Here is a 21,123-nt window from a genome sequence, read left to right as displayed (position 1 = left end):
GCAGTTGTGGTCATGGGTTGCTGAAACTTAATTTTTTTTATTGCAGCCAGTCAGATAACAGAGCGGGACCTGCTAGTTTTGAATGGCAGTCCGTCGTCGCCCCCTGGCTCCTTAGGTATGCACACAGGCAGCTCTGAAAGGAAAACCTTTTAACAATAATAGCGTCATGTTGCATGAAAAGAGTTGTGTACATTGTCGGGCATTGACCTGCAATCGTCTTCTCCCGAGATGGTTTGTAGAAAGGACAAGACTTGCGCAAGCTGGCCATCTTGATCCACCTTAGTGATGCTTATGTACACATGATCAAAACCAGTTTTACAACTTCCAGCAATGAACTATTAGGCAGGAAGTGCTCACAAGCAACAAAGACCTATTGAGTTTTTTTCTGTCTCCTCTCCACTTCACAATGGAGAGGGGAAACTTGGGGCAGGCTAAAAGCACCAGCTCTCTGGAACACGACACAGAGGCCTGTTTCTGCACAGCGGCTGGCCATTTGGTAGCTCTCCAACCCCCCCATCCTTTCCTCTCGCATATACACTCGACTCTTCCAAACCCCTCCTCTGGCCCTGTGTTGCCCAGCAACGGAGGGCTGGAGCAATAGGAGCAGGGGTAGAGCGATTCAGAGACCAGATTGGTGGATGATTTATTAGCTGGGCTGGAGAGCAGTGAACTGAAATGGAGTCTTAAACTGGAGCTGACGTGTAGAGAGGGAGGAGGGAGCCAGCAAGAGAGAGAAAACTTGAATAAGGAAGGGGAGGGGGGTGCATGTAACAGACTGTGTAAATTATATCATTGGGAACATAATTAAGGTGACATAATTAGGACAGACATAGAAATGGAACTGAACCTCACAGCTAAAGAAGTAGACATTACACAAAAATACATCATACTCCCCTCTGAGAGAATATTCAAATTTTAGTGCTTCTCAATTCCTTGGGCTGATCTTGAATTGTCAACCCTTAAAAAAAAAAAACTTTTTGATGTACTCATGGTCAAATTGTCAACATTGTTTTGCCCCTATCTAGATGTTATTAATGCTTGTAATATGGCGCCACTTTTTGGGTCACCCTAGATGTGGTTCGAGGCGCTAAAGGCTGTTTGGCTTGTTTTTTGGGGACAGCTCCATCTGCTGGCTAATCAAACACTGCACCTTCAATTTGATTAATGCAAATGAAGCTCTACTCCCATCCTGCAACATGTTGTTTTGTTTTGGGGTTTTTTGGTGGTGGAGGGGGGTACTATTTTTTTTCCCTGCTACTTAATTCCACTTCTTGATCATATGCCACAAATGAAATGAACCCAATCAGGTCAGTCATTTGTTTTTTTCTGCCTGTAATTATGACCTTCTCTTCTAAAAAAATAGAGTTGTCTGTCGCTGGCTTTGTCTCTTGTAAATCTGGCTCTTGTTCCCCACTCATTCCGGTAAACTATTTTGGTTACATAACATACAGTACACTCCATGGAAAATGAACTCCTGACACTTCAAAAAGACTCTGTGTCTGGTTTTCTCCCTGGCCAGTCTCCTGCATCCATGTCTGAGATCATTCTCTGCACATCACATATCAGGCAGCCTCGTCTCTCTGGGTGCTCGGCATTTCTGCCTTCCTGTGTGTGGTTGTGCATGTTTTTTTTTTGTTTGTTTGTTTGTTTTACCATCAAATAAACTGGCAGCATCTAACAACAGATGATTGGGCCCGGTATTTGTGTGTGTTGTGCAAGACTTAGTCTGTTTGTGTAGTGCTGGTGGACATGTTAAAATGAGGGCTTTTCCCACAGCGTCTGGGAAGTACCATTCCTCCACTCCGGGTTTTCCCTCCTACTGCAAACCAGAGGCTCTCTTGCAGAAAGATCACATGTAAAGCCTTCCCCTTTGTAGTGGAAGAGCGAGGGTGACAAGCTATTTCTTGCTTGTAAAAAAAAAAAAAAAAAAAAATCAAGAGGAAAAACAGCGTTGTACCATCGGTGACATTGTGGATTTACTCCCTGAATCTTTCCTTTCTGGCGGCTGGATGTAGAGCCTTGTGCTGATCCGCCAGGACTTTTGCCTGCTTTTTGCCGGAGTTACTTGGTGGAGACGGACCGGGGCTCGCCTCTGGAACAAGAAAGTAAATCTGTCTGCTTCACTGGTTAAGAATGTTTTTAGCCTCTGCTTTTTATGGCTCGCAGTCTGTGCCTCTTAAAGGAAACGTGATTTAGACTGTTACAATTTTAAAAGGTGTTTCTTTCTTGTCACTGAACTGATATACACTTACAAGTCATTGTCAAAAAATATTGTCAGTTTCTGCCACCTTTCTGCTAACCTTTCAATTTTGTCAACGTCTATTTCTTGATTATCAAATAGTTATGACAAAATATAAAATCTGACCCAGCGTCAGGTGTTTATTGAGGAAGAAGTTTTGGTAGAGGCTTTTAACTTTTGTAATCAACACCTCGTGTGTCTGTTGTTTCAAATCTGCCCCCACGTAATTTCAGAGTCTGTATCTCACTACTTGTCATTTCCTCTCTTTTACTTCGACACGGCTATGTTTATTTGCTCCACACTTAAAATTGCCTTTGCAGGCTTTTAGATGCACATCAGAAGAACTCATGAACCAGAGATGAGTGGAATGAAAACATTGCTTCTCGGAGTTTGGCTGAATCACAAATGCTAACAGTTCTCTCTGTTTGTATAATTTGCAGAAACGCTTCATTAAAGGGCTGAGACAGTTCGGCAAAAACTTCTTTAGGATCCGGAAGGAGCTCCTACCAAACAAAGAAACGGTACAGTTGCTTATTTTCCCCTAAAATATAAACCATTACTAGATGGCTGAACAAGTGTTTATGTTGCAATGACATGATAGGGAACGTGACAGTCGGTAACAGATTTTTTTTTTTTTTTTTGGGGGGGGGGGGGGTTTCAAGAAAAATATTACAACATAAAATGAAATTCAATTCAAGCAAGTTGTACAGCTGGGGTATGCGCAACTGTGTTTGTCACATTTGTCAGGCATAAAGTAGTGGTATGCAGCAACTCTGGAGTGAAAAGACGTAAAAGCCAAAACTCAAATGACTTCAAAGGTGAATCTTGTCACATTGCACAGAGCGAGTTTTCCCAATATTTGTGAAATCGGTCACTGTAAGGGTTTCAAAGCATGTAGTTCCAGGTGAAAGTTTAATTCTAGAAACTGCACAAGATAGAGTGCTAGTTTGTACTCTTTTGTCCTGGAGGACTGTTTTTTTTTTATCCATCCATTTTCTGAGGCGCTTATCCTCACAAGTGTCACGGGAGTGCTGGAGCCGAGCCTAGCTGTCTTTTTTTTTTGGGGGGGGGGGGGTCTACGCAAACAGTTCCAGTTAATATAATCACCAATATTTGTTTCTCTCAATATCCTTGGCAAATATTAATTTATGCTCATCAGAACGAATGACTTCAATTTCATAGATTTTTTTTGGTGGATTTTAATAAAGTCAATAAATTGAATGTTACTGGATCTAGTGCCTTGTTGTGCACACTACTTAAAGAAAGTTAATCATCACCGACTGTGTGACTAGTGTCACAACTAGGTCAAATTCAGTCAGAACAATGATTAACATTGTATTAAGTGTAACCACAATGAAAGCAAAACATGCCAATGCACAGACTTTATCCTCATGGCTTTATTCCTCCAACTACTAGAGTATGTCCACACACCTTGCTGAAGGCCTCCACAGTTTTGGCTTGTTAAAAAAAAAATAAATACATTTTGACTCGTAACATTAGCGAAACTTTGTTGTTGCTATGAGACCCACTGTTGCAAAATTGAAGCCAATTGTCATCCTTGTTCTGCCGCTTTATTTATTTATTTTTTTATTTTATTTTTGCTGGGGAATGACAACGCCAGCCCTATGTCATAAATATTATAGACTTTCAAACTCCATCTTTGCCTGAGAATTGTTGAGTGGATCTTGTACAAACTTTTGTAGTAACGTCTCGCGCCTCATTCAGGTCACATGCTCGCACCCAGATCATTTATAAATGAAGTACATTTTCTTTTAAGTAACAAATAAGTTAAATGTTGGTTAAATATATCTAAAATGCTAATAATTATAATATATATGTCTGTGTATATGTAAACATAAATTAAAATTGTATTGCATAAATGTGTGTGTATATAAAACAGTTTTGTGTAGAAATTAATTATATAATGAACATTTTTTTTAAATATTTTAATCATATAACCATTTTTCCTTTGGGGGAGGCTAATTTAATGCGATAAATACTTTAATACTTGATCATGTTAATGCTCCCGCCGCTGCTCTCGCAGCAATTTTGTTTTATTTTTTTAATAACCCTCACAGCCCAAATTAGATTTCCTGAGTATAGAATACAGAACGAATGAATACAGTTTCTCACAAACGGTACGTTCAATTATTTCTAAAATATATGGCGGGCCTAGTTGATTGGCTCTAAAGAAGCTATTAGTGCAATTCAACCTGGAGGGCAGTCTACTTGGCAGGAGAGGCAATAGACCTCCTCCAGGTTCGAGGTCTGCCACAGCCACACGGCAGAGGAAGATTAATTTTCCTCCTACAAATGGAAAATACTCTGCCCTTTAAATGTATTTAAAAAAAAAAAAAAAGAAAAAATGACAGCGGTGTAACAGAGAGCAGAGGAAAAAGCCAAGAAGCCTGTGGCGTTTGCTCACTGTGGACACTGAGCAGCCTGAACTTGTCGCACAAAGAGGAAAACTCTGCTTATGATTGAACTTTGCTTTTTTGCTGATCGAAGCCAGTGCCAGTTAATGCGGGCTGGAACGCTCTTTTTTTTATTTCCTCCCTACTTTTTCCCAAATACTACCGCTACAACATGAGCACAACTATAATTCAGAACGTTCCCAGGATTTGCACCCAAACACACAGTTCTGTGATGCCAAATGCAAGACAAAAGAAGCGTGCCCCCTAAATAATGTGTTGTACTTTTGTCTTTAGCCAAGTCAGAACCACTATGATTGAGCTGTATTGCAAAGAATGAAGGCTCTCGGTGTCCTGTGTACGGTCTGTTCCTACTGTTAAACCCTATTAGCCGCGCTGGCCCTGAAGCTTTAGTGTGGCTTGAGCAGGCAGAGCTGAGGGTAAAGCGGCCAGCACTGTGTAAACACATCAGGCCTGACTAGCACTCAGGAATGCTTCATATAAAATCGCATAAAGGGCCGGAGGGGGAAGTGGGTGTGTCGTCTGACTGGCCTTGCTGCCACCATTTCCTTCAGTCTGGAGTGGGTGTCATGGAGAACCAGCTCTCCGCTTGCAGTGTTTATACAAGTAAACACGCTGAAACAGCACATCACATGATAACTATGTGGGCTTACTTGTGTCATTGGAGTTTGTTTGTTTTGTTTTGTTTGTTATACAAAAGTGGAATGGTTTTAAGGGAAATCAGCGGTCAGCTACAACTCACTTTGCTGTTCAGTTGGTAGGACAAATTCTAATTCAGGAGTAGGATAATTTTCACCATAGACTAATTGTTAGCATGTAAGTCTTCGATGTTTTGTATTCATGTCACCATCTAATGTACGTGAGAATCCTAATTCGTGTTTATAAAGTGCTTCCAAAATTCTTTTCATGTAAAAGTGTTTTATCCCTTGATAGAGCTAAAATATCTAAACTGTTGAATTCATGAAAGCCTTTATTTATTATTTATTTAAAGGGGGTATAAATGTGTGGATCAAATTTTGTATGTGGAGAATTAATAACTCAATACCTCCAGACAGTCTAAGCAATTATTCTCACTTGCAAAAAAGCAACACAACAAAACATGACTTACTTGTTACATGAATTTGCAATTTTTCACTTTGCATTGCTTTACTTATTGTTGTAGAACACATTGCAGGTTTAAAAGCATCCTCAGCTAGTTGGCGTTGATAACCTATCCCTTTGATATTGGCATCAGTCAGCTTTTCTTTGTGACAGGCTGACTGATACCATGTACATGTAGTGAGCTTTTTTTCTTTTTCTATGTCACCGTGTTGGTGCTCAGATAGCCCACAAGGTGTGACATCACCATTACCTTGAAAACGGGGCACACGGACGGGCCCTCCAGGTCGTGTCATTAACACATTGTCCCAACACGAAAAAACTCAACATGAATGCAGATGTATGCCCTCTTCCAATCTGTTCAAACGTCAAATTAAATTAATTGTCAGATCGTTAGATCGCCAGCCAGAACCTTGGACACGAGTTTGATTTCTAAATACTTTGGTTGAAACCTTAATTAAAGCAGTTACAAACGAGAGACGCCTGGGCCAGTTAGTGGCAGCTGTCAGAAGTGCCACAGAACAGCTTTGTGTTGTGCAAATGATCTAACTCATCCGGGCAGTGAAATCGCTGTAGGCTGGTAGCTCAGCCCGTCCATATTGATGTTCTATTAACTGACAAGAGGCAAGAGCACAGAGGCAAGGGAAAAGTCTTTCTTTCTGTTTGAAAGATGGAGCTGGGAGAGCTATAGTTCATTGTACGCATAACTGAGTTCTTTGCTAGCCTTCATTTTGTGTTTTTTTTGGGGTGGGGGGGCTTATCAGCAGAACATGCAGGCTTGAGCCTCCAGCAAAAAAAAAAAAAAAAAAGCTCTGTAGTCACCCTATCTGCTTTCATTGGTAAAAGCGCTTACAGCAGGAAAAACACGAGTGCTGATTCTTCAGCATGTGCATCCCTGACCTATGAAAGCAGAGCTTATTCAGTCATTCTCCTGCTGAAAGGCTCTGCACAGCAGGGAAGGCTTGTCTGTTTAACTGCCTTTCAGGTCTATACCGGTGCGCTACCCAAGGTCTATTAACATTCATCTCGTACCTTTTCGACTATGAGGCTTAACTTCTGTAAAGCTGTCTTTGGACTGATGTGTAAAAACATGGCAGGCAGTCATATTTTAGTTAATACGTAAATCGACTAGATTATTATGATACAGGTGCTTTTGATTCATTACGCCAACCATGGGAATTTGAGCTAAATCCACATTATGGAACCTTATCCCTGCAGCATTATTGTGTTCAAAATGACACTGGAATCAAAATAGAAATGTTTAATATTCCAATAGATTCTGCCATCCCATTAAAATATACTTTATATATAATTTGTGCTGGGGGGGGTTGTTCAGCATTTTGCTGAACATGCAGAATGGTGAATCTTAACAAAAACAAGTTATAATAATACCACACCTCACATGCATATTTTGTATTGGTGTTATGCAAAATATTTTTTTTGTGTGCAGATCACAAATGGACACAATAATCCATTTGAAAAGAATTTGATAGCCCTATTCCTACACCGTGTAAGGAATCCTTTGGCCGCGCTGCAACTCTGTATCAAAAGGGGCGGCGCCCAGTTTCCCGGTGTCGACCTCAGTCAAGTACACAGACAGCAGACAAAAGTGGCTCCGAACACTCACGGTCTTGCAGACATCCTCCTGGGGAAAACAAAATGCTAGCAGAGTTATCAAATTATTTTGTCCACAAAGCCGACATGCGGGGCGCGTCGGGCGTACACGTGGATGTCTTGTTTGGCAGGCCTGTTCCAAAGCTAAAGACATCACTGATTGGCATGTCGAATTCTGTCATTAATTCAAAGTGCTAGAGGTTAGCAAGTGACCCCTTTCAAACACTTCCCTTCATGTGTAAATTATTTTGTGATGAGAAATATTGGTCCCCACTGGTTGTATTTAACGATCCATTGTTTCTAGCCGAGTACAGCACATAGACGTACGCTAGTAGCTACATTAAATGAAAATATTTACTTGAACGTAAATGTACTGTTTATAATAGACGAAAATGCTACCAAAATTTGAGAATATTTTCTATACTTAAACATCTAACCTATACAGTACTTTGTAAAAGTCTTACATTATCACTCACATTTTTATATTTACAGTACTCCAGTTCACATCATTTTCATGAGATACAGTTAACAGGGTTAGAGACACACAAAGTTTTCACAAAACTTTGTAGATGGGTGGCACAGGAGACCAAAAAATTATTTTGCCAAAGAGCTGAATTAGGTCAGCACGTAGGAATTTATTTTTTGATGTATTGAGTTTCCATGGCATCCACAAAACCATTCAAGAACCATATTGCCATCTCTTCTGTTCTCCATTTTCGTGGCAACAGCCTGCAAGCTAACAAACCCAAATAATAACAAAGCTCTATTGTTTTTACTTTTATCACTCATTTGTTATTGTTTGGGTATTTAGGTGGTTATGTAAGTAGTATCCACTTTTCTTCAGCTCTGTTGTCAAAAGTTGTAAAAAGGCAATAATTGTATAATAGTGTTTTTTTTTTTTTTTTATTTTGGCAACCTTTGGTTACGGTACCAACTGCAGTGGTAAAGCAGAGCTATACACAATACAGAAACAAAGAAAAAAAAATGAAAATTCCACACAAAAAAAAAGTGAAAAGTGGACTGTAGTTCATTGTTTTGTTTTGTTTTTTTGACAGAGAAATGTAATTTTTGAGCTAAAATTAAATCTCTATCTCTCTCTAGCTGGAATGACATCGCAGAATTTGCCTTGCCGGTGTAACAGTTATCTATTGGCATCCTATCTGCACACAATGTGGTTAAAAAGAAACCACATCTGAGGATTTTACTCTCTCACCTTGATGAAAAAAAACTGAAGTTTACTGCTTGATGTGAGTCAGTAAGCAGAAGAGCGCCAGTTCAGGCTGTGCTAATAATGTTTATACAACTCGCCATCAGTTACCATAATCCAGAAATACAGTTGTTAGAGCCTCTTTTCTAATCTCTTAGCTCTGCAACAATTACTGCAAATATTTGAATTTTATTTTCCCAGAGCTGTTTTGGAGAGGGTTGTGGTCGGATTGTACACTTGATTGTCCATTCTTATCCACTGCTGCTTTTTTCATGCCCCCCTCCTTTTCCTGCTCTCCTCTGTTCACTCTTTCTTCCCGTGCTCTTGCCAGTAACGGCCTTAACCGTTTGGCTTCCTGTCAAAGCAGGGGCCTTTTGTGGCTCTGTCACAAATCTGCCAGGAAAAACAGAAACCATCTGTTCAGGCCTTACCCCGAGAGGGAATGAGGGTGTAAATGAAGGAGTTTAGCCATCAACCTCAGTTGTGCCTGTGCGCTCCAGACCTCTGAGCCTTCCCACTTGGCCTCCCAACCACCAATTAGCCTGGAGATAAATGGAACCTCATCAGGTCTGATCTTTAAAAACAGGAACATCATCAATGTGATTTTAACACTGTATGATTCACCGCATGATGCAAATACCTCATTTGATACTATATTAGTATTTATGGGAGTCATTGCGATTTCATTTCCATTTGCAATCCGAGCCCTTTACTCCGTTTATCAGCCCTGTCCCTATAGAGTGGAAAGATTGGTATTCTTGAATCGTGTGCTCCACCACCATGTCACGCGACTGTTTGTTTGTAGGTTTGTTTGTAGTTTTTAAGTGGCAATAAATGGAATGGAGGCGCTGAGTGTCGTGTTAGGAGGGTAAACCCTTTCCATGTAGGATAATCCAGCGACCAGAAAGCTCCTGCAGATGGAAGCTCACTAAAAGGGCTCATAATGCCGAGCTTATGTTGTCACTATTTCATGTTGTGTGTAGTGGCAGCACACAGTGTACTGCGCTGCTCTGATTTCGTGGACATGCATGGATAATTATGGCCCAGCAATACAAGGCTGCTTTTCTTTTCTTGGGAAATGTATATTTTACACTATTTTTGCATAAATCCATGTAGTAAATGGTAACTTTTCATCTCATAAATAGCTGTTAATTGGTCAACCACTAATTGCTTTACCATTTGTCACCCGTTGCACTAGTCCATCGGGCCAGCTGTCAATTCCTATTTAAAGGCACAAATTAAATGTACGTACTGTACTGTATTACCCTTTGCCTAGTCTGACGGTATTTGACACGAATTGAATGAGGGAGAAGTGACCTTGGCCTTTGTTTGCCATGCTGTTGTTGAAGCCGTCGACGTCGGCCTGCAGCCCATAGGCGGATAGGTACTCCCAAGGACTCATTGTAGCGCGTGCGCACGGTACCGCTCGACACTTTTGATCTGCACATTTCAATTAGATTTCACATCAGGACGCCTGACTTCCATCACTTAGCACCTGAGGCCTACCCGCCCAATCCAGCTTGCCATGCTGATGTAAAAGGAGCAGTCGAAATCACCACCGACTTGTTTGGACTCGGTTACCACATCCACAAAAACGTCAGCGACAGACCAAAGAGTAAGAAGGAATGAAAAGCAAAATTTGGGTTATTTTAAAATCTGCAAATGTGTCATGAATAAAATGTTTTCTTCTTTTAGGACTTAATTTTTTAAATACCGAGAGTCAAGCAGTCTCATCTCTGCTGAGCTCCAGCTCATAAAATTCATTCAACTACTCCAGATGTGCTTATTTGCAAAAGTTTAGCAGTCTGAAAACAAGTTGTTTTGCCCAGAGAGAGCTTAAGAGCCACTACTTTTAAAACAGAGCACCACCTCTGCTCACACCTTGAAGTGTTTGTAGCACTGCTTAGCCAGACAACAGAAAGTTATCCAGGCGTCAGTAGGCATAAGTTCAACTTTCACCCGAGGTTATCTTATTAAATTGGACTAAATCCACTGAGGTAATCAATTTCTGCCAAGCAAAGCAGCCATTGAGAAAGAATGGGCTCGCTCTCTTGTGTCGAATGCTCATAACATCCAATGAGCAACCACTGACCAAGCTTCTCTCCTATGTGTTATCGAAGTAAACGGGATATCAACTTGCTCCCGTTTCACTTGGGAATAGGAATTGGTATGAATCCGGTTGTGTTCTACTTGAAACTTGTGTTGAGTTTTTTCTTTTTTGTTTTTCTTGTAGTAAACCTTTTCAGGCTTTTTTTTTTCCAATAGATAAAATGGGCTATGTTGACACTGACCAAGCTGTTGATTCACATAAGTATGCAATCCGCTCACTAATTTATGTCAAGTTTTGTAAATTAAGCAAGAGTAACAATCAATCTGCACTGAACCCTTGGAGCTTTGTCGGAAAACAGTTTAACAGACGTTAGATGGTATAAATGGATGCCCTTTGAGCTTTAAAGATTACGATTGACTTACGATTCATCTTACAAGGACACCATCATGAATTTGTATTGGAGGCAGTCGGGGGGTTGCTACTAAAAGGTGAAAAGACAGTGCAGACGAATGGCAAGTTTCTAGTTCTTGCTTGTGTTTTACGAGTGTGTCCAGAGAGCTTTGGCTAATATGCACAGCCAGAGCGCTATTATTTCCATGATTGTGAGTGTTAATGTTTCATTTGGTTATTGATTTCCTGACAGGCCTCTCTGCAGGCTGGATTTATTTGCCCCGCTTGTTCGCAAGATGGCCTTTCTGAATGTTTGATTAAAGTTCAATTGACTCTTCCAGTGAAGGGGCGAAGAGCCATTTCACTCCCCATTTGTAGTGCCAAAGCGCTGGCTGACATGTTCTTTTGTTCCCATTCAAGCTCGCTGCCACCCAGACATCCTCCAGTGCACTGATCCTAATATCCTCACATTCAGTCAGCCTTCTCGCCTAATCCTAGGACAGACAGAAGGCCACAGCACAAACATGCCCAGCCAGCTAGAAATCCTGGACTGGACTAAACTCCTTTTTGCATCTCACTTATTGTATGCATATTGTACATCCGGATGTCCCAGATTCTTCATACATATGCGTCATTACTTTTTGGGATTTGCTCACCATTTTTGACCAAATTTGTATTCTATTTCAGGGTGAGCTGATTACCTTCTACTACTATTGGAAGAAGACACCAGAGGCAGCCAGCTGTCGAGCCCATCGCAGACATCGCCGCCAACCCGTCTTTCGGCGCATCAAGACACGAACAGCTTCGACTCCTGTCAACACTCCTTCCCGTCCACCCTCTAGCGAATTTTGTACGTATTTGATACTCCCCACATATGTGTACGGCAAGAGAAGCTCTTACGTTCTCATGTCAGGTAAAGGTAAATGACGTGTGTTGTCCTTTCATGTCTTCTAGTGGACCTCAGTTCAGCCAGTGAGGATGACTTTGACAGCGAGGACAGTGAACAGGAACTGAAGGGCTACGCTTGCCGCCACTGCTTCACTACCAGTAAGCCGCTGCGATGCATTTATAGACCCTCACTGGCCACGTGTCGGCATCGGACTGCTTAACACTGTGCTGTAAAACAGATGGGCTTCACATAATGTTCCTTCTAATTCAATCAAATCAGACATGAGGCCAGAGCTCAAAGCTTGCCGCCTCATCATCCATTGCCTCTTGACTCACACCTGGCTCCCATTTGATCTCACTCACATTAACAGCGCCATAACGAGGGCGGTCACTAACTTGAGCTTCGCAGACCTCATTAGTATCGTCATTACTGAAAATATCTCACAGCTGTAGTGTTCAGATAGATATGTGTCGTGTTTGTGCTTCATGCTGCTGTTTTTTTGTGCTCCTTCAGCCTCCAAGGACTGGCACCACGGGGGCAGAGAGAACATCTTGCTTTGCACAGACTGCCGGATTCACTTTAAAAAATACGGTGAACTGCCTCCCATTGAGAAGCCCGTGGACCCGCCGCCATTTATGTTCAAACCCGTCAAAGAGGAAGAGGATGGACTCAGTGGGAAGCATAGCATGAGGACAAGACGGAACCGAGGCTCGGTGCGAGCATTTTTTTTTTTTACACTTGTGAGGCATCACCTCTCAGTCATCTTGGGCCAACGTTACATGCTGTCTTTGAAAGTGTTGTTCATTTTAGCGCCTCGATCCTGATTGTTATTGTCTGTTTGTTTTCTATAGATGTCAACGCTACGTAGTGGTCGTAAGAAGCAAACAGCCAGTCCCGATGGCCGAGCCTCGCCCATCAACGAGGACCTGCGCTCCAGCGGGCGCACTTCACCCAGTGCTGCAAGTACTGACAGCACCGACAGCAAGATGGACACCATGAAAAAGCCCAGCAAAGTAAATGCAGTGCAGACAACTCATTTTGTTTTTAATTATTTAATCTTGTTTTTAAAACATGTTTTCCTGTCTTCGGTGCCGACAGAAGATTAAAGAGGAGGGTCCTTCACCCATGAAGAGTGCCAAACGGCAGCGAGAGAAAGGAACTTCAGACACAGAGGAATCCGATAGGGCTGGTGCAAAAAAGTCCAAAACGCAAGTGAGTTGTACTTTTTAACCTTTTTTCCTCATCTGTATGTGAATGTAAGCATGTGACAACACGAGGCTCACAATTCTCTCCTTTGTCTTCCTCAAGGAGCTAAATCGACCAGACTCACCGTCCGAGTGTGAGGGAGAAGGGGAGGGTGAGGGTGAGAGCTCCGATGGACGTAGTATCAATGAGGAACTCAGCAGTGATCCTAAGGACATTGACCAGGACAACCGCAGCTCTTCTCCCAGTATCCCCAGTCCCCGCGACAATGAGAGTGACTCGGACTCTTCTGCCCAGCAACAGCAGCTGCTGCAGAGCCAGCACCCTCCAGTCATCCAGTGTCAGCCAAGCACCTCATCAGCTGCTCTCTCTGCCCCACCACCGCCTCCTCCCACAGCCTCAGCCCCTTCGCTGCCTCCGCAAGTCTCCCCCACGGCGGCCTCCGGCTCCCTGCCGCTTCAGCCTCTTCGTCAAGCAAGCCCACTGGCTCTCATCCAGTCAGGAGCCTCCCTCCATCCGCAAAGGCTTCCCTCTCCGCATTCCCCTATGACTATAGCTCCGCCTCCTGGTCCCCCAGTTCCACCTGCATCGTTACCCAGCTCCCATCACGGTCCCTTGCCTCCCATGCCTCACCCGCTGCAGCCCGGCCCCCCTCACATGCCTCACCCTCACTCAATGCCTGCCCAGGGCTTCCCCGTCAGTCAGTCTCAGGTCCCGCCCCCACAAATGTCCAGTCAGTCACAAGCGAGGCCACACACCCCGCCCTCACAATCATCTTCTCACAGTGGAGGGCAGCCTCCCCGGGAACAGCCACTCCCACCTGCACCGATGTCAATGCCTCACATCAAGCCCCCACCGACCACACCTATCTCGCAGATACCCACGCCACAGTCCCACAAACACCCTCCGCATGTGTCAGCACCTCCATTCCCGCAGATGCCTTCCAACCTGCCACCTCCTCCTGCCCTCAAGCCCCTCAGCTCTCTATCCACCCACCACCCACCGTCGGCCCACCCGCCTCCCCTTCAGCTCATGTCTCAGGGGCAGCAGCTTCAGCCTCCCCCAGCGCAGCCTCCGATTCTCACCCAGTCCCAAAGCCTCCCTCCATCATCCAGCCACCAGCCCTCTGCGGGGGCATCGCACCCCAATGGGCCGCCACAGTTGCCCTTCTCCGCTCACCCTTTCAGTGCAGTTCTACCTCCAACTGGCCCCTCTGTGTCCTCGTCAAACTCTATGCCAGGCTTACAACCCGCGTCTTCCTCCGTCCCGCCCTCCGCGATCTCCATGCCGCTCCCCGCGTCTGTCGCTTGTGGTGGCCTGGGCGCGGGGTTCCCGCCCGTGCACATCAAGGAGGAGCCGCTGGACGAGACAGAGGAGCCAGAGAGCCCCCCGCCTCCACAGAGGAGTCCCTCCCCTGAGCCCACTGTCGTCAACACTCCAAGTCATGCCAGCCAGTCTGCACGGTATGCTCTTCGGTGCAGATTTCCCCTCACTATCTTTGCATTGTGTAAGCATTTCATGTGCCTTGTCGCATGTGTCCTCCCATAACTGTGGTGCTGACTTTGAACACGTGCAACAGTGGTTCATCTCCCGGATTTACTTTTGAAATGTTCAACCTCAATAATCTCTGGGCACAATTCACACCAGACTCGGAATGATCACGCCACTACAGCAGAGATACAAGCCAACGAAATGTTGTTGTGTATTGTTGGATCGCTGAAATGGTTCTGAAACTGCCTTGCATGTTGTTGTGACTTCCTAAAAAGTAATGTTTTATTCTTGAAGTTTATTTGTATTTGGTTAGTTTGACAACTAACAAACAAATGTTGAGAGAAAATAAATCAAGGAATTGAGGTGAGATGTAGCACCGACCCCACCCTTTAAACCCCCAACCCAATGCATTAATCAAACGATAATTGAGCCTGGTTCAGAATAGTGTCAGTTTGACTTTTAAACTTTTGAATGAACTAGCCTGATTTTAATTATTTCATCTTTTCCTCTCATCTTTAAACAGCTTCTACAAGCATCTGGACCGCGGTTACAACTCGTGCGCTAGGACCGACTTCTACTTCACTCCGTTGGCCTCGTCCAAACTGGCCAAGAAACGCGAGGAAGCTGTAGAGAAGGCCAAGAGAGAAGCAGAGCAGAAAATTCGGGAAGAGAAGGAGAGAGAGAGGGAGCGGGAAAAGGAACGAGAGCGAGAACGAGAAAAGGAGGCCGAGCGAGCGGCGGTCAGTTTTCGTGACTTGTTTTGTGATTTTTATTGATGATGATTTCCTGTGAACACGTTCTAATCACGGGTCCTCTGGCCTCACAGAAAGCCTCGTCTTCAGCCCATGAGAGCAGAATGGGCGAGCCGCAGATGGCTGGGCCTGCTCACATGCGTCCCCCCTTCGACGGACCGCCCACCACTATTGCGGCCGTGCCTCCGTACATCGGACCCGACACCCCTGCCCTGCGCACACTGAGCGAATACGCCCGACCGCACGTCATGTCCCCCACCAATCGAAACCACCCCTTCTTTGTGTCCCTCAACCCCGCAGACCCGCTGCTGGCTTACCACATGCCCAACCTGTACAACGCCGACCCGGCCATGCGGGAGCGGGAGCTGCGAGAGCGAGAGATGCGCGAGAGGGAGATTCGCGAGAGGGAGCTTCGGGAAAGGATGAAGCCCGGTTTTGAGGTCAAACCTCCCGAAATGGACACTCTCCACCCTTCCACAAACCCCATGGAGCACTTTGCCCGGCACGGGGCCATCACGTTGCCGCCCATGGCCGGGCCTCACCCCTTCGCCTCCTTCCACCCGGGTTTGAACCCGTTAGAGCGTGAGCGGCTCGCCCTCGCCGGGCCCCAGCTGCGGCCGGACATGAGCTACCCAGAGCGGCTGGCGGCGGAGAGACTGCACGCCGAGCGGATGGCCACCGTGGCCAACGACCCCATCGCCAGGCTCCAGATGTTCAACGTCACGCCGCACCACCACCAGCACTCGCACATCCACTCTCATCTGCACCTCCACCAGCAAGACCCTCTTCACCAAGGTAAGGGAAAGAAACGAGCTGTTTATACATAAACATCATACATTTGTCACAAAATAAAATAAGTTTGAGATATTGGGCTTTGCTGTGATATTTCAGGACGAACCTAAAATGCACTTCAACCTTTAACAGGTTAAATTGCATTTGGCCTTCTGTCCAAATGTTTATGTACTTTTTTGCACAATTTGTTGAGCGGAACAGCGAGATTCGAAACCGGTGTTTGAGCCATACAAATGTCCAAGGATGCCTGCTTCTATGGCTTTCTTTCTGTGACTTGTCCAGTCTCTCTCGTGGCCATTTCCCTCTGAGAACTTTGTATAAAGTACAGGGGCAGCAGTTTGCGTCATCGACAACTGATCGATGATCAAATGAATCAACTATTTTGAAAATCTGTTTCAATTAAAATGGTCCAAAGACTCCAGTTTTCAGCCAGTCAGCAGGAAAATATATTTTGTCTGCCAGGCGGCACAGTGGTTCAGCTGCAAAGTCTCTATTTGTACAAATATGGTCTGCAATAGGCAGCATGGTGGATCAGGTGGTAAAGCGTTCGCCTCATAGTTCTGAGGTCCCGGGTTTGATCCTGGACCCGCCTGTGTGGAGTTTGCATGTTCTCCCTGTGTCTGTGTGGGTTCCCTCCGAGCACTCCGGTTTCCTCCCACATCCCAAAAACATGCAACATTAGTTGAATACTCTAAATTGCCCCTATGTGTGATTGTGAGTGCGGCTGTTTGTCTCTATGTGCCCTGCAATTAGCTGGCAACCAGTTGAGGGTGTACCCCGCCTCCTGCCTGTTGACAGCTGAGATAGGCTCCAGCATGCCCTGCAACCCTTGTGGGGATAAGGGGCAAAGAAAATAGATGGATGGATTCTGTAGTCCTCCATGAAAGCAGACTGCTTTTTTTTCCCCATCCAAGTCACAACGTTTCAAAGAATTGGTTTTATTTTGGAAAACATCAACATTTTTGCCTATTGTCTGACGTTATGGTCACTATCAGTAACTGAATTATAATCATTTTGTTTCTGCATTTTCAGCAGTGTCAATTTCAAATCTTTTTTATTGAAGATGTTTTTTTAAAGAATCTGATACTGCATTTTATTGAAAAAAATCATCTATAGATTAATTGATTATTAACATTATGGTTATGGGCCTGGTTTGATGCCTTGCAGCGGCGAGATACTGTTGATCAATTTTTTTTTTTTTTTTTTCGTTTTGGTCTTATGATGGCAAAATGTGAAGAGCAGGATGAAAAGGATTGTTTAAATAACCAATTCTTATGGAACCAAGAAATATTTTTGGAGTCAATTCATGGATCAAACACCTTTTGTGAAGTTTACCACACAGCCTCTTGTCCAACTGCAAGTTGTGCGAAAGGCACCAAAACAAACAGTATGACGAGTACATTCAAACGTTTAGAGGTGCTCAGAATAAGTTCACCTGTCAAGGTTATGGTTTGCATTTTAGGTTCATCCTGAAAGTTCACCTAAAAGCTACAGTAAATATCCCTAATGTTGTGAAGCATGTTATTATTATTATTATTACATTTTGCAAATACTTATAATTAACATTGTTGGTTTTGAAGCGGAATGTTTTACATGTGCCATTTTGAAATGTTTAAAAGCACAAAATAATTGCGGTCAGATAGTCTAGTGAAGCAAAGAATAGCCTTTTCTGGTAAAAGTAATTGCAAGCAAGCGTGTTGCTTTTTGTTTCCATATTAGAATGTTTGTTTTAGCCCAACTTTTCAGTGCTTTTCTGTTGAGTGGAACACGCAAAAGTAATTGTAATGAGTAACAACAAATGGCTAGTACAACTTGTATGTTTCAATAACATGATCCACTGTACCCTGAATGGAAGACTCTGACACCCAGCAGGTGGTGGTGAATGTCTTGTGTGTCCTCCAGGTTCCGGGGCCCACCCCCTGGCCGTAGACCCCCTGGCGGCCGGACCGCACCTGGCTCGCTTCCCATACCCGCCCGGCGCCATCCCCAACCCGCTCCTCGGCCAGCCACCGCACGAACACGAGATGCTGCGTCACCCAGTCTTTGGTAGGCGCCTGGCCGGTCTCGCGGTACATTTACGCTTTACTCTTATCTAACCACTGGGCCGTAACGCAGGAGCTCCGTACCCACGGGACCTGCCCGGAGGTCTGCCACCCCCTATGTCGGCCGCCCACCAGTTGCAGGCCATGCACGCCCAGTCCGCCGAGCTCCAGAGGCTGGCCATGGAGCAGCAGTGGCTGCACGGACACCATCACATGCATGGAGGTCCACTGCCCGGTCAGGAGGACTACTACAGGTCAGACCAGGAACACCGCAGCGTCAGGCTTCGTTAGACAATTCATTGCAATCGTTGATTCATTTTTGTACATTCTAACGTCGCTGTATGCCTCACACTTAACGTCCTTTATAATGACTGTTGAGATTGTCCGGTATGTGATTCTTACAGAGGTTGTAAAAATGGGAAACAAATAAAATCTCAGACATGTGAACAACTCCAGTGTATGCAGTTTTTCCAGTGTGCTGCAAAAATATGGAATCCGCTTTAAGTTTATCAGGGTTTCGTACATAGATGTTTAGGGATTTTAATTCAGTGGCATCATGAGAATATCCAAACAAGGCTTAATGAGTCTCTTGTGCTTTTTTTTTTTCTTTTCATTTCAGCCGACTGAAGAAAGAGAGCGACAAGCAGCTGTAACAGGCCAAGGGAGCCATAGGTAACTCGTGAAGAACGCAAAAAGGCCAAGTGGATACAATTCTTCTTATTTTTCAAAACTCTTTTTTTTTTCTCACTGGACATTTCTTTGGTATATAGCCAGTAAAAGTGACACAACAGCCTGAAGACTCCTGCATGACAAGCTTCCTTGACATTTTTTTTTTTTGTTTTTTTTTTTGGTAGGTGCTAGAACACAAAGAGACACTGTGCTTATCCAAACAACAAAACATGGCCGCTTTCGGAAAGATAACAAGTGCTATCTTAAAGTCAACATTTATTTTATTACATTGTTGGAGCTTTTTTTTTTTTTTTTTTTTTTTTTAAATCATCATTTTAAGAAGAGCTCCCGCATGGAGTTTCTTTGGGGGAATTTGTAAATAGTATATATAAACATATAATTATTATAATTATTATTGCTAGGTGTGGACAAACAAGTCGTTTCAACTTCAGCTGCAGTTGTGTTGATACATTATCCCTTGTTTCAGAGGGGAGCACCATGGCATTATTATTATTCTTATAATTTGAGCCATTTGAGTTGTGACCTTGGTCTGACATTGCCGTGTTAGATTTAGTCCCACGTAGCCCACCCGATGACCGCCGGCCCGTCCCGCCCCAACCCGAAACCTGTCACACCCACTCATCACACACCAGCTTTTTTCAGAAAGTTTCAGCGCAGCTTGTTGGCGTTTTTGTGACTTGAAACACTTGAAGCTCGGGTTCATCCATGACCATAACGAAACAGAACGTTTGCACTGAAATTGATTTTTATCCTTCTGCCGTGTCATTATTTAAGCCAAACACGACAAATGACCTTTTATCATTGCTGATTTTAAAAATGTTTTAAACTATTTGGATAGTTGTGGAATAGTTTTTTTTTTTTTTAATACACTTGGTGAATTTGAAAGGTTATCAAAGGAGCCCTACAGGACCTATTAATGATGGCGCCCTCTCCCGTCATGTTCACTGTGACCTGCCGTCATGCGACCACCAGGAATTGCGCGTGTGTGTGTGTGTGTGTGTGTGTGTGTGTGTGTGTGTGCGTGTGTGTGCGTGTGTGTGTGTGTGTGTCTCACACACCAGTGTACGGTTCATGTTTTCCAACTCAATGCACGAAGACTGTTTGACTTGTCATGGAACTCGGCACAACTGTGGCTTATTCATTTTTTTTTGTATTCTTTTCATTTTGCCAAATGAAGAAACTGTACTCGCATTTAAATGACTGTGTCATACTTCCTCAGAGCACTATTTTTGTTGTTGTTTTACAAGCGGAAAGTCTTCTGACCTCCCCTTTCTGACGCACTCTTCATACTCCTTTCCCTCCCCAAGCGTCCCTCTTTTCCCTTTTTTGTGTCTCCAACCCTTTGGTGTTCAGTGTTGTCAATGGTTTAGCTTCTCGTTTCAAGGCGGCAGCAGCAGAATGTCCGTTCTGACTGCCGAGATTTCTATATATACTGGTATCTTGAAGCTTATTGTACATATGAGTAGTCACCATGGGATGACACAATGTAAACAAAAAGTAGAAAGAATAAGAACAATTGTGAGTCCTGTGTTCTCTCCATTTGAGTATTTTGTAATTTTTTTGAAAAATTTGTGGAATTAAAATAAACGAATAAGTTACACCACAATATATGACTCAAATGTCAATTTGTCATTTTAGTTTTTACATACTGTATACAGAGATGCTTTCGGCCACGTGAAGAAGATTTGCAAAGAGCCACAGGACACCAATGAAAAGCGTGAATAATTTCACTGTCTCTCTCTGGTGCCATTCCGCCGTAGTCTCAAACAAGACATTGTTCCAAATGTCATCAAAGTGGCCATCTTGTTTTGTCTAAGATTTTTTTAATGGTTAGACTTATATTTGAAACTTTCAAACGCATAAAACAATGTTGACTTTTGAACAGTTTCATCTTTTGGACTTTTTTTTTTTTATTGAACATTATCTGGGTTGTTATATGAAGCAATATTATCTAAATTGTGACCAGTTGTCATTAGGGCAATGTATCTTTTGCACTTGTACACATAATGCAGCAAACAAGTTTTTCTCCTGTATATTTACATTGCATGTTTTATTGGTTTATTTGTGCAAATCACTATTGTGCTTCATTCCAAAATGATCCATGACTTTAATCTACATTGGTTTAAATATACACAGGTCCCATTAATGCATTCATTTCAAATAAAATATAAAATGTACTATAGAGGCATCAGCTGAAAAGTGTTACCCCACAGTTCTGAGGTCCCGGGTTCAAT

The 21,123-nt window shown here is 43.6% G+C and overlaps 1 protein-coding gene across 7 annotated transcripts in view; it reads left to right on the top strand.

Annotated features, from left to right (window-relative positions):
• Positions 1-20,510, top strand: part of rerea (arginine-glutamic acid dipeptide (RE) repeats a) — a 171,724-nt gene extending 151,214 nt beyond the window's left edge. For 4 of the 7 annotated variants that reach the window (XM_061801740.1, XM_061801759.1, XM_061801749.1 and 1 more), the window contains 12 exons: positions 2,680-2,760; positions 11,718-11,880; positions 11,985-12,077; positions 12,433-12,632; positions 12,771-12,932; positions 13,018-13,131; positions 13,228-14,585; positions 15,137-15,353; positions 15,440-16,160; positions 18,030-18,203; positions 18,273-18,453; positions 18,819-20,510. In XM_061801740.1, the coding sequence (XP_061657724.1) occupies positions 2,680-2,760; positions 11,718-11,880; positions 11,985-12,077; positions 12,433-12,632; positions 12,771-12,932; positions 13,018-13,131; positions 13,228-14,585; positions 15,137-15,353; positions 15,440-16,160; positions 18,030-18,203; positions 18,273-18,453; positions 18,819-18,852 (3,498 nt within the window). In that variant the 3' untranslated portion in view covers positions 18,853-20,510. The remainder of the gene's footprint in view (positions 1-2,679; positions 2,761-11,717; positions 11,881-11,984; positions 12,078-12,432; positions 12,633-12,770; positions 12,933-13,017; positions 13,132-13,227; positions 14,586-15,136; positions 15,354-15,439; positions 16,161-18,029; positions 18,204-18,272; positions 18,454-18,818) is intronic. The other 3 variants (XM_061801772.1, XM_061801789.1, XM_061801770.1) reach the window with 2 other exon arrangements.
• The last annotated feature ends 613 nt before the right edge of the window (positions 20,511-21,123 follow it).

The sequence above is a fragment of the Syngnathoides biaculeatus genome, chromosome 2 (assembly GCF_019802595.1).
Source record: "Syngnathoides biaculeatus isolate LvHL_M chromosome 2, ASM1980259v1, whole genome shotgun sequence".
Taxonomy (NCBI): Eukaryota; Metazoa; Chordata; class Actinopteri; order Syngnathiformes; family Syngnathidae; genus Syngnathoides; species Syngnathoides biaculeatus.
This window is presented reverse-complemented; position numbering and strand designations above follow the sequence as displayed.